Consider the following 13,239-nt stretch of genomic DNA (forward strand, 5'->3'; position numbering starts at 1 on the left):
TGAACCTCTTTGTAGCCTCCTCTTTATCCTCTTCGGGAGGAGGGGAAGGAGGAGGGGAGGAGTCCATAGCCTACCCCCTCCTGCCTCCTTCTCACTCTGGTTGGAAGAATGGCTCTTCTCGCCTTCTTAACTCCCGATGGAGACTCCTCAGGGAAGTTTTCAGGGCTCGAGTCAATAGTCGGCGCCCTCCAACTCCTCTTGAGAGGCCGAGATCGATCGGAATCTCTCCAATCACGTCTCGGTGATGAAGATTCCCGACGACGAGAAACACTCACGTAGGACGCTTTTACAATAGCGGTCCTTGGCAGTCTGGGTGTCACAGAAACCGCCGAAGGGACACCTGATCGGTGGGGATTCTCCACAACCTCCTTTCGGCTTTCGACATTCCTTCTTCCTCTGGGCATGTGAGCTTGGAAGAGGTCTAGACCTAGGAGCGTTGCTGAGCCGACCAGATGCCCCCTCCACTACACTGGGCGGGGACAAATTATATCACTGTCTAATGACAAATCACTAGCCTACCTTGTATGGCAGCCATTTTGTTTTTCCATTATTTTGAAGGCTGCTTTTAGATCTGCAAGTTCTTTCGCTGGATCTACAGGTTCTGCAATAGGAGAAGGGGCTGCAATGGAAGGAGAAAGTAGCAATACTTACCCTTGGGAAGATCCCAAGCTTGGAATTAGTTCAGATCTAGAACTACTTAAACTTCTATGAGAAGCCTTCCTCGCTCTTTCTCTTTCTAACTTTTTTAAATAATTAGTTAGATTCTTCCATTCGTTCTCACTCAAGTTCTCACATTCTTTACAAGTATTAGTAAAAGAACATTCATACTCCCTGCACCTCTTGCATACCGTGTGAGGGTCTACCGAAGCTTTCGGCAACCTCACCTTACAGCCTACATTCACACAACGTCTCACAACCATACCAGAGTCAGACATATTTAAAGAAAAATCCAATCGAGAGGAACCAACAACAATGTTGATGGTCCGGCGACAGAAGAATTCTGATTAGAAAACGGGGATGGTTCCTAGTCCTGCCACCCAGGGCAGGGCGGTAGATCACCTGACCTACCTGTAGCGTGTGCCGCGAAATTTGAAATTCTGTCGGAGACGACGGAGGTAGTCTATAGCTAAGTATATATCTGGCAGGGAAGTTGCATGTATAAAATTCACGTTTGGAGGGAGAGTCCTTCCAAGACCTCCTATGTTCTGAAGGGGAGGAGCTCCTATTTGGCGAAGAGTCATAACCTCCAGGAACGAGTCCCCGACTCTTGACTCCTGGCTCGTGACTCTTGCCTCCTGACTCCTGCCTCCTGGCTCCGATCCTGCCTCCTGACTCCTGACTCCTCTCCTGACTCCGGACTGCCTCCTGACTCCGGACTCCTGGCTCCTGACTGGCCTCCTGACTCCTGCCTCTTGACTCCTGCCTCTGCTCCTGGCTCCTGCCTCTTGGCTCTGCCTCCTCCTCTTGCCTCCTGGTCTTGCCTCCTGGCTCTTGCCTCTTGCCTGGATGCCTCCACACTCTTGGCTCTGGGCTCCTGCCTCCTGGTTGACTCCTCACTCCTGGCTCTTGGCTCCTGCCTCCTGGGTGACTCCTCACTCCTGGCCGGTGCCAGACGTCTGATTGTTTCATCCAGGTTCGTACCGGAAACCTCACCTCGAGTAGGAGTAACGATCCTGGAGGTAGATACCTCCATACGTCTGGAGGATCTTTTAATAGGAAGGGAAGTGTCTTTCCTTCTAGGAGGCTCCTTTGACAGGACTCCTACAAACGACGAAATCTGTTCCTGCATCGCCATCATGAACCTCTTTGTAGCCTCCTCTTTATCCTCTTCGGGAGGAGGGGAAGGAGGAAGGGGAGGAGTCGATAGCCTCTACCTCCTGCCTCCTTCTCACTCTGGGTGAAAGAATGGCTCTTCTTGCCTTCTTCACTCCCGATGGAGACTCCTCAGGGAAGTTTTCAGGGCTCGAGTCAATAGTCGGAGCCCTCCAACTCCTCTTGAGAGGCTGAGATCGATCTGAATCTCTCCAATCACGTCTCGGTGATGAAGATCCCGACGACGAGAAACACTCACGTTAGGACGCTTTTACAATAGCGGTCCTTGGCAGTCTGGGGTGTCACAGAAACCGCCGAAGGGACACCTGATCGGTGGGGATTCTCCACAAACCTCCTTTCGGCTTTCGACATTCCTTCTCTCCTGGGCATGTGAGCTTGGAAGAGGTCTAGACCTAGGAGCGTTGCTGAGCCGACCAGATGCCCCCTCCACTACACTGGGGACACTCATATCACTGTCCACTGACAAATCACTAGCCTTACCTTGTATGGCAGCCATTTTGTTTTCCATTATTTTGAAGGCTGCTTTTAGATCTGCAAGTTCTTTTGCTGGATCTACAGGTTCTGCAATAGGAGAAGGGGCTGCAATGGAAGGAGAAGTAGCAATACTTACCCTTGGGGAAGATCCCAAGCTTGGAATTAGTTCAGATCTAGAACTACTTAAACTTCTATGAGAAGCCTTCCTTACTCTTTCTCCTTCTAACTTTTTTAAATAATTAGTTAGATTCTTCCATTCGTTCTCACTCAAATTCTCACATTCCTTACAAGTATTAGTAAAAGAACATTCATACTCCCTGCACCTCTTGCATACCGTGTGAGGGTCTACCGAAGCTTTCGGCAACCTCACCTTACAGCCTACATTCACACAACGTCTCACAACCATACCAGAGTCAGACATATTTAAAGAAAATTCCAAAATCAAGTCCACAAAAACAGTCCACAAAAGCGTATGCCAATCAAACAAAAAATCCAGATACGTCACCAAAAGTCGGTCAAGAAGATCAATTGCCGGTGAAAACAGAAAAACCAATCGAGAGGAACCAACAACAATGTTGATGGTCCGGGCGACAGAAGAATTCTGATTAGAAAACGGGGATGGTTCCTAGTCCTGCCACCCAGGGCAGGGCGGTAGATCACCTGACCTACCTGTAGCGTGTGCCGCGAAATTTGAAATTCTGTCGGAGACGACGGAGTCTATAGCTAAGTATATATCTGGCAGGGAAGTTGAATGTATAAAATCTGGGTTTTTCAGAAACTCCGGATCCTTAGATTTGTTGGCCAGAACTCCGAGTGACCAATCCAGAAAGTTGAACACCTCTAAAGTGACAAAAAGTCCCTTTAGAAAGTGGTTCAACTCTGAAGTGCTCCACATCGCTCTGACCGATCCTAAGGAGTGACGTCTAGAGGCCTCCACTAAATTGGAAAAGTCGGCATCTGCAGAGGCAGGTAGAGAAAGACCCATACTCTCTCCTGTCCCATACCAAATACCTCTCTTTCCATGTAATTTGGAAGGAGGCATGCAGAATACCGTCTTTCCTAACTCCTTCTTCTTGTCCATCCAAGAATCTAAAGAATGGAGTGCCTTCTTCATAGATATCGCAGGCTTCATTTTTAAAAAAGGCCGAAGATTTTGCCGTAGCCGAGCTCGAAAAGAGAGAACGAGGAGAAGGAGGAGCCGCCGGACTAAGAGAATCTCCAAATTCTTGAAGTAATAATGAGGCTAAGACTTTATAACTAGATAGTCCCTCATTAGCAGGAGGTTCGTCATCAGACAACTCGTCTAACCCTCGATCAGACGAAGGAGAAAGTTCACGTTTGGAGGGAGAGTCCTTCCAAGACCTCCTATGTTCTGAAGGAGAGGAGCTCCTATTTGGAGAAGAGTCATAACCTCCCAGGGAACGAGTCCCCGACTCCTGCCTCCTGGCTCTTGACTCTTGCCTCCTGACTCCTGCCTCTGGGCTCCTGAACCTCCTGGCCTCCTGACCTCCTGACTCCTGCCTCCTGAACTCCGGGACTCCTGCCTCCTGACTCCGGAACTCCTGGCTCCCTGCCTCCTGACTCCTGTCTCTTGGCTCCTGGCTCCTGCCTCTTGACTCCATGCCTCCTGCCCTTGCTCTGGCTCTTGCCTCCTGGCTCCTGCCTCCTGCCTGGATGCCTCTACACTCCTGGCTCTGGGCTCCTGCCTCCTGGTTGACTCTCAACTCCCACCTCCTGGCTCTTGGCCTCCTGCCTCCTGGGTGACTCCTCACTCCTGGCCGGTGCCAGACGTCTGATCGGTTCATCCAGGTTCGTACAGGAAACCTCACCTCGAGTAGGAGTATCGATCCTGGCGGCAGATACCTCCATACGTCTGGAGGATCTTTTGATCGGAAGGGAAGAGTCTTTCCTTCTAGGAGGCTCCTTGACAGAACTCCTACAAAAGACGAAATCTGTTCCTGCATCGCCATCATGAATCTCTTCGTAGCCTCCTCTTTATCCTCTTCGGGAGGAGGGGAAGGAGGAGGGGAGGAGGGAAGGGGAAGGAGGGGAGGAGTCCATAGCCTCCACCTCTGCCTCCTTCTCACTCTGGTTGAAAGAATGGCTCTTCATTGCCTTCTTCACTCCCGAGGGAGACTCCTCAGGGAAGTTTTCTGGGCTCGAATCAATAGTCGGAGCCTTCCAACTCCTCTTGAGAGGCCGAGATCGATCTGAATCTCTCCAATCACGTCTCGGAGATGAAGATCCCGACGACGAAAAAACACTCACGCAGGACGCTTACAATAGCGATCCTTGGCAGTCTGGGGTGTCACAGAAACCGCCGAAGGGACACCTGATCGGTGGGGATTCTCCACAACCTCCTTTCGGTTTTCGACATTCCTTCTCTCTGGGCATGTGAGCTTGGAAGAGGTCTAGACCTAGGAGCGTTGCTGAGCCGACCAGATGCCCCCTCCACTACACTGGGGACACTCATATCACTGTCCACTGAAAAATCACTAGCCTTACCTTGTATGGCAGCCATTTTGTTTTTCATCAACTTGAAGGTGCTTTTAGATCCGCAAGTTCTTTTGCTGGATCTACAGGTTCTGCAATAGGAGAAGGGGCTGCAATGGAAGGAGAAGTAGCAATACTTACCCTTGGGGAAGATCCCAAGCTTGGAATTAGTTCAGATCTAGAACTACTTAAACTTCTATAAGAAGCCTTCCTCACTCTTTCTCTCTCTAACTTTTTAAATAATTAGTTAGATTCTTCCATTCGTTCTCACTCAAGTTCTCACATTCCTTACAAGTATTAGTAAAAGAACATTCATACTCCCTGCAACCCTTGCAATACCGTGTGAGGGTCTACCGAAGCTTTCGGCAACCTCACCTTACAGCCTACATTCACACAACGTCTCACAACCATTCCAGAGTCAGACATTATTAAAGAAAATTCCAAAATCAAGTCCACAAAACAGTCCACAAAAAGCGTATGCAATCCAACAATCCAGATACGTCACCAAAAGTCGGTCAAGAAGATCAACTGCCGGTGAAAAAAGAAAAAACCAATCGAGAGGAACCAACAATAATGTTGATGGTCCGGGCGACAGAAGAATTCTGATTAGAAAACGGGAATGGTTCCTAGTCCTGCCACCCAGGGCAGGGCGGTAGATCACCTGACCTACCGGTAGCGTGTGCCGCGAAATTTGAAATTCTGTCGGAGACGACGGGGAGTCTATAGCTAAGTATATATCTGGCAGGGAAGTTGAATGTATAAAACCAAGTAGTATACTATGTGCAGCAGAACTCGTTCTGGGGAAAGATAGCGCAAACAAAGCTTTCCCAGATTTTCTCTGTCAAATGATACAGTCAAGAAAGGATATATGAATTGTCTCAAGATATCAAAGATCAAACTCTCAACCAAGTAAGAGCCTCCCCTGTTTTTGCCATCCAGTGTGATGAAATGACTGATATCGCTCAGTGTTCTCAGCTACTGATGTATGCTTGTTTCGTGTCAGGCAACAATATAAAAGAAAAGAAATTCTGCTCTGTCACCTGATGGAAAGTTGCACAACAGCAGAAGCTATTTTCATGATACATCAAACTGTTTTAGGGGAAAATTCAAAACTTTCTTTTGGGGAAATGGATGGTAGGGGTGTGTACTGATGGAGCTCCAGCCATGGCGTGGTCTGTGGTCTGGGTTCATCACAAAGGTGAAAGAAAAAAATCCCTCTGTAATGAGTACACACTGCATACTTCATCGTGAAGCCTTAGCATCCAGAAACTTTGCCTGCTGAAATGATGGATGTCTTGAATGTGGCTATCCAGGTAGTCAACTTATCAAAGCTGGAGCCTTAAACTGCTGTGTAAGGATATGGAATCCGAACATGAAGCCTTGCTTTTTCACACGAACGTACGATGGCTATCAAAAGGGAACATGCTTGGACGGCTTTATGAGCTACGAGAAGAAGTAGCAATATTTTTAGATTCACAGCAGAAGGCAGACTTTCATGACAATTTCCAATCTGAAGGCTTTCAGATAACTCTAACTTACCTGGTGGACATTTTTGAAGCATTGAATCCTGTGAACCTTAAACTACAAGGGAAAAGCATCAACATCATCACGCACCATGACACCATTCGAGCCTTCATGGCCAAACTCGACCTCTGGAAATGTCGGGTTCAGCAGGGAAATGTAGCCAGTTTTAGGAACTTGGATTCTGCTCTTGCCGACAGTAACCTCGACTCTGACTTAAAGCAACAAATAATCACTCATCTAAGTGACTTGAAAGCAGAATTCATCAGATACTTCCCAGATATAGATGACAAGCGTGAAGCCTGGAAATTCATCAGGAACCCATTTCCATGTGAAGTAGCTGATGTTGCTGATGAAGTCCAAGAAGAGTTCCTAGAATTGAAGTTCAACTCTACAGCTAAAAAAAGTCTGCAAAAATATGGATTTAGAGACGTTCTGGGTCGAATACCTTCCTGTTTACCCTCTGATCTCACATCAGGCTCTCCGGATTCTAACATGTTTGGATCCACATATCTATGTGAAACTGCATTTTCCACGCTCGTTGCTATCAAAACCAAGTACAGAAACCGCCTGAACGTTGAAGGGGACTTACGTTGTGCACTCTCAAGCATTCGCCCACATATTCAAGATCTGGTAGCTAAGAAGCAGTGTCAAATATCTCACTAACCATGTATTCAAGATCTGGTAGCTTAGAGCAGTGTCAAAGATCTCACTAATGTAATTCATGCTTAGTAAATTTACTAAAAAGTAATTTTTATTCATTTTCTTTTTAAATCTGGGAGTGAAATTTGTCTATAGATGCAAGGGGGGCATGGAGGGAAAGAGCTGTTCCTAGAGGGGGCATGGTAATAAAAAGGTTAAGAACCACTGAGCTAGTGCATCATTACACATTCTATTTATGAATGACTCATTTCTACAGTAACATTTCATACATGATTTGCCTCTACAAACTTGAATTTCATAAGGAATACCCTAATAAAAAATTCAGCTATAATGAAATAATAATTTAAATATGTTGTACTTACCTAAGAATCTTTATATAATTGTCTTTATTCTCCACGATTGTCCCGGCACCAGCAAGGAGAGTCTCTACTTCAGTCATTTTTTTTAGATTTGCACTCCAGACACCTGTAGATAGTACAGAGTTTCATGAACGGTGCCAAAACCAGTTAAACATAATAAAACGTGCATATAATTATGTATGTACTTCTATTCATAATGTGCACACACTGAAATGCTGAAATAAAACAATACAATAAGACTAATAACTTACTAAGCATATTTCTATAAAATATAATGCCCAAAGCACAAATCTGGGCCTAGTATCCTCTAACTGGCCTACTAAAGCACAAACTAAACTAGCCTACCAAAGTAAAGATGAGAGAGGGAATGCACAAGAGGGCTTGGGTGGAACCCTTTAAAGGTGGGTCAAGATGGAGGCAAAGGATTATATGGGATGATAGAGTAAGGAGTATTTGAAGAAGGATTTAGTGGAGGAAAATGCTTTCAATAGGAATAGTTGTAGAAAACAAGGCAATTGACAACTCAGCAAAGGGATACTGATGGGATTAAGATGTGTTACAAAGATCTAATCAAATAAGTCTGTGGTAAAGTTTTGTAAACTATTTAGCCTATGATATGGTAGTTATGTGCAAACTTGTAGACTTTCAGGTTTTCAACTGGACTACTTAGATAATCCAGAATTATTTAGAATTTCCAGTCATCCCAAACCAAAATGTCCCAAGGCTTATGAATGGCAGGGACTTCAATGTATGTAACAAAGCACTTCCAAAATGACAAATTTCCTACGACAATTTGTATTTTTCATTGCTACAAACCTGAGGTCTTAACAATAGGATAATTTCTAGCGCCTAGCTGGATCCAGTAAAGAAGTAGATGAAAGCAAGGAATCTTGTGGTATCTGGCAAAGCATGCGTACATCGGGTGAAGAGGGGTCAAACGCCGAACATCTACGCCAGTCTTTCCCAACTCAGGATGACTTAACAAAAAGAGGGGCGGCTAGAGGCGGGCAGTATAACGTTAAGACCTCAGGTTTGTAGCTATGAAAAATATAAATTGTTGTAGAAAATTTGTCATTTGTTCATATGCGAACAAACCCTCGGTCTTAACAAAAGGATAGACTCATACTTGGAGGGAGGTATAAGACATCCTAGACCGGCTGGGGGCCTCCTCGCCAGTCCAGATCTCAAAAGAAATAGTTCTTATAGAGGGACTGAAGCCTGTTGAGAAGCTATATACACTCAAATCTAACCACTCAGAACCTGAGAGACATACAATGATATGAGGCCGCCACTCGAACAACCGTCTATATGCAAATTTTCGGATTTTGAGTTATACATACTTTCGAATCCAGCAACTCTTCTTCTATATACTAGTGTTTAGAAATTGTAAAAAAAATATGTTTTTCACGTTCATAATCTAGAGAGACTGAGAGTAACTAGAATTATAAATGCGCAATATTTGTGAGTTGTTATTCGAGTGAAAGAGCCTGGGATGAAATTGAATCGAACAACAGTATATCTGCAAGATTTGCAGATAAGCGGTTATTCGATGGAAAAGGAGCCCGGATAATGTTCTGTCGAACAAAACGTTATCTGCATGCGTCCACCAATGAGGTTCTTTGATTTGGTATGACGTCATATTTAAAGGGCACTTAGTTTGGCTGTCAAGTTCTCGTGTTCCGTGGTTTACCTTATAATTTTCATTAAGCATTGTTTCTGACAAAAATAACAGTTATTGTGACCATCAACTATGGGTAGAAAGCATAAGGAATCGAATGAAATGGAAAACAATGCAGTAGAATGTAGTACTCAGTGTGAAAAGAATAATGTGAGTGCACACGTAATTACTCCTCGGTCTTTTTATGGTAAAAAATCAGTGAAAATACCTTCCAAACAGTATACCTTACTGGATTTTAAAATCTATTAGCCTATCATTACTGTACCCAATATTGAATAGTCAGATGTGTTAAATGGGAAAAAAAAGTTAGTCATGCTCTTTTTTTATGCATAATTATGTGTAATCCCCCCAAAAAAATGGTGCTAGTAAATCTTACATCCTACCATGCTTTTAGGGCTATAGTATGCTTTAACACATCTTTTTTTAGGTATGTAGTTATGTGATTGCACCACGTAGGCCTACTATGAATGATGACCAAAGACGTGTCATAAGGAAAGTTTCATAACTGAATAATTTTACAGACCACCATTCTTATACAATAAAGTTTTTTAATTTTTATATTTCTTATTCCCATCATTATATAATTATACTAGTTTTTAATCATTTAAGTTTCTAAAATCTAGGCTAATATAATGTTGAAGAAAAAAAATTACATCATACCATTCATAATTATCACTTATATATGCATTCCAATGTTGACAAACTTCAGTTTTTTGCAGTTATAGTGTTGTTTGAGATACAGTTTGGATAGACAGATAATATTTACACACATATTTGTAAAGAGCATGCTTTAAGCTTCATTTGAAAAAAAGAATGATGTCATAGCATAAAATAATAACGGAGATATGATAATGTAAACATTGCAAAACTTCAATCGCGTTTTTCTCCGATTTCTGTTTTGTGCAGATAGACGGTTGTTCGAGTGGTGGCCTCATATATGGTACAACCATTGTATAGGGAACCAAAGGAAAACTATGACTGTCCAAAAAACAAACCAGGGCACTAGGGTTTGTAGTACTCCCGACTCCTCCTTGCCCAGGAGCGGAGCCTATGCTACTAAAGGGATTTTGACAAAGGAAAAATCTATTTCTGGGGGAAGACCTGTGTCACCCGGTGAAAAGTACCTGTAGCTCACTTTTCTAAGTATAAATAGATCCTAAATAAACCAGAGAAAAAAGCTAGCATGGAATGCTGAAGTTACTACCCTCAGCTCGAACACCCAAGGGCGTTGGTATAAGCACTGGGACGAGTGGAAGCCACTTCTCACAGGACTTCTGCCAATTAGAGGATTCCTTTCAAAGTCCCTTCCACGGCGAGAGCCGTTACAAGGCTACCCCTTCTACCTTCCGCTCGCTACTACTACTACTACCCACGCCCGGCATCTTCATTCCTGGAATAGACACCCAAGCTTGGATTGGCTAAAGGGTGGGGAGAGAAAGAGGGATGGGTTCACAGGGCGACACAGGTCTTCCCCCAGAAATAGATTTTTCTTTTGTCAAAATCCCTTTTCTGGGTTTGACCTGTGTCTGCCGCTGAAAAAGTATCAGAGAATTGCAATACAAGCTTGAAAGATACCAGACAAAATGTAAAATGGGATAATGAAACTTGAAGTTCACTAAAGAATAAATTTAATGAGCCGTAATACCAACGGGCAATTTATCTGACTAATTAAAACTAGGACTTAAACTAGGTCTTAAAACTAGTAATAACGAAACAAAATAACGGAATGGTATCTAAAGCAATATGAATATACAAAGGAATATGTACAAAACAGGTAAGTGATACACAAGATGGTCCCAAAGTTATACGTATACAAGTCCAGCGACAAAATGGTAAACAAACCAGCCCAGCCCGGAGGAGGGAGGGTGGGTAGGGGATACAAGCGAGGCAGGTAGGAAGGAGAGAGAATCAAGGGAGAAAAGGACTGACCGAAGGGTCAAGGAAAAGTTTTTTAAAAGCTCGGTCATTCGGGGGAGACTATGCTCCCTGCAGCCACTGTTGAGAATTTAAGGGCCTCTAGGTTTTTGAGATAATGGCGTTTAAATACTGCCGGAGATTTCCAACCCATATATTTCTTCAGGTCCTCGAAATTCATAATGTGAAAATAGTTAATCGAGGTAGCCACTGCTCGGATGTCATGGACGTGCGGAACTGAATCCGAGTTGGCTTGTTTAATAAAATAGAGGATTTGTTGTCTAATACCTTTCAGGGAAATCGTACCACCTTTCTCTCTATTAAAAAGGGGACCTGAAGACTTTTTGGAAGTCCTGGCCAGGTAGGATTTAAAGGTAACGACAGGACACAATGATGTGTCTTGTGTAAGAGGAATAATTTTCCACAGAGCCCACCTGTTTTGTGGGTCCTCATTCTTAGCCAAGAATTTCCGATCCGGGGATAGTAGTACTTCACCCGACGGGAGGAATTCGACATGATCTGGGTTTCTAGAGAGAGCTGAGAGTTCAGATATTCTGGCAACTGAAGCCAGACTCATTAAGAATAAGGTTTTCCTGAGAAGGGTTGTATATGAGCATGAATCATTATCAGTGTCTGAGGCTAATTTAAGTACATCATTCAAAAACCAGGAGACTGTATGAGGGCGGTCTACTGGTCTCAGGCAGGCACATGCTCGCGGGATTGAAGAGAAGTACGAATCTGACAAGTTAATACTAAAGCCAAGCTGAAAAATCTTCCTTAAGGCAGATTTGATTGTAGTAATGGTACTAGCAGCTAGGCCTTTCTCAAATAGAGTTCTAAAGAACAAAATTGCCAGATTTGTAGTCATGTTTTGGGCATCCGATTCTTTTAGGAAGATGGCCAATGTCTTCACTGCTGAATCATACTGGCTGAGCGTTGACTCTCTTTTATCTGATTCTATGAACAAGATGTTTAGTGGATCAATACTAGCGTCCTTTTGGGCCGCAAACTTCATGAAGTCCATAAAGTTAGGGCACTCAGAATTCTTGAGGAAGCTGACACAGTCCGAGTTTGTACTACTTGAGTCAGTTCTAGACGGGGGATCCGTTTGGGCCGGAGATTCAGTTCTAGCAGAAGAGGAAACCAGTTGCTCTTTGGCCAGTTGGGTGCCACCAATGCTACCTGTCCTGTGAAAGATCTTAACTTGTGCAGGACTTTTATCAGAAGATTCACTGGCGGAAACAGGTAAATCTTCTGCCAACCGTTCCAGTCTATGGCCATCGCATCTGTGGCATAAGCTAGAGGGTCCAGGTTGGGAGCCACGTAACATGGTAGTTTGTGATTGGATTCCGTGGCGAATAGGTCTACTTGAAGGCCCAGGATTTGATTGCAAATCCAGCAGAATGACTTCATGTCCAGGGTCCACTCTGACTCCAGCGGAGTTGTCCTGGAAAGTGAGTCTGCGATGACACTCCTTACTCCTGCCAGGTGAGTGGCTGAGAGGTGCCAACGATTTTTCGTTGCTAACGAGAAAATCGCAATCATTACGTGATTTATTTTATTTGACCTAGAGCCTCCTCTGTTTATGCAATGGACTACTACTGAGCTGTCTGAGACTAACCTTATATGAACGTTTCTGGCGTTTTACAGTCAGGAAAATGGCCATCGCTTCTAGAACATTGATGTGGAACTGGCGGAACATCTCCGACCACGTTCCTTGTACTTTCTTGTATTGTGAGTAACCTCCCAAACCGCTCATAGAGGCATCCGTGTGGATAGTTAGAGATGGCGGAGGGAATTGCAGTGGTACTGATTTGGACAGGTTTCGGCATTCCATCCATGTGGACGGAGCCTTTTTGTTAATATCGGTGGAATTATAGAAATCTTGTCCCTGAATTTGACGTTGGCTCTCTTTCGCCAGACTCGGCTGATATCCTTCAGTCTGACTTTCAATAGGACGTCCGTTACCGAGGCAAACTATAGCGAACCTAGGATTCTCTCTTGGGTACGACGAGAAGCCTTTTTGTTCTTGAGGAACTGTCTCGTAGCCTTCGCTATCTCCCTGACCTTCTTGGATGGGAGAGAGATAGTTTGAGCTTGTTTAGGTCCCATTGGATTCCCAGCCATTGAAAACGGGAAGCCGGAACGAGCCGAGATTTTTCCTTGTTTATCTGGAAACCCAGATATTCCAAGAATTCTATCACTTTGGCTGTTGCTTTGAGACACGCGTCGTCGCTGGCTGCCCAAATGAGCCAGTCATCTAGGTAAGCTACTAACATTACCCCTCAAGTTCTTAGCTCTTGA

At 44.2% G+C, this 13,239-nt stretch overlaps 2 protein-coding genes across 2 annotated transcripts in view; one reads left to right on the forward strand and one right to left on the reverse strand.

Moving 5' to 3' along the window:
- The window catches only part of LOC135209923 (zinc finger BED domain-containing protein 5-like), a 29,177-nt gene extending 22,190 nt beyond the window's left edge, over positions 1-6,987 (forward strand). Inside the window, exon 3 of the mRNA XM_064242659.1 lies at positions 6,157-6,987. Coding sequence (XP_064098729.1) covers positions 6,157-6,987 — 831 coding nt within the window. The remainder of the gene's footprint in view (positions 1-6,156) is intronic.
- LOC135210320 (mediator of RNA polymerase II transcription subunit 24-like) overlaps positions 1-13,239 on the reverse strand; it is a 132,244-nt gene that overhangs the window by 108,963 nt on the left and 10,042 nt on the right. The window contains 1 exon segment of the mRNA XM_064243201.1: positions 7,347-7,449. Coding sequence (XP_064099271.1) covers positions 7,347-7,449 — 103 coding nt within the window.

Source organism: Macrobrachium nipponense, chromosome 39 (assembly GCF_015104395.2).
Source record: "Macrobrachium nipponense isolate FS-2020 chromosome 39, ASM1510439v2, whole genome shotgun sequence".
Classification (NCBI taxonomy): Eukaryota; Metazoa; Arthropoda; class Malacostraca; order Decapoda; family Palaemonidae; genus Macrobrachium; species Macrobrachium nipponense.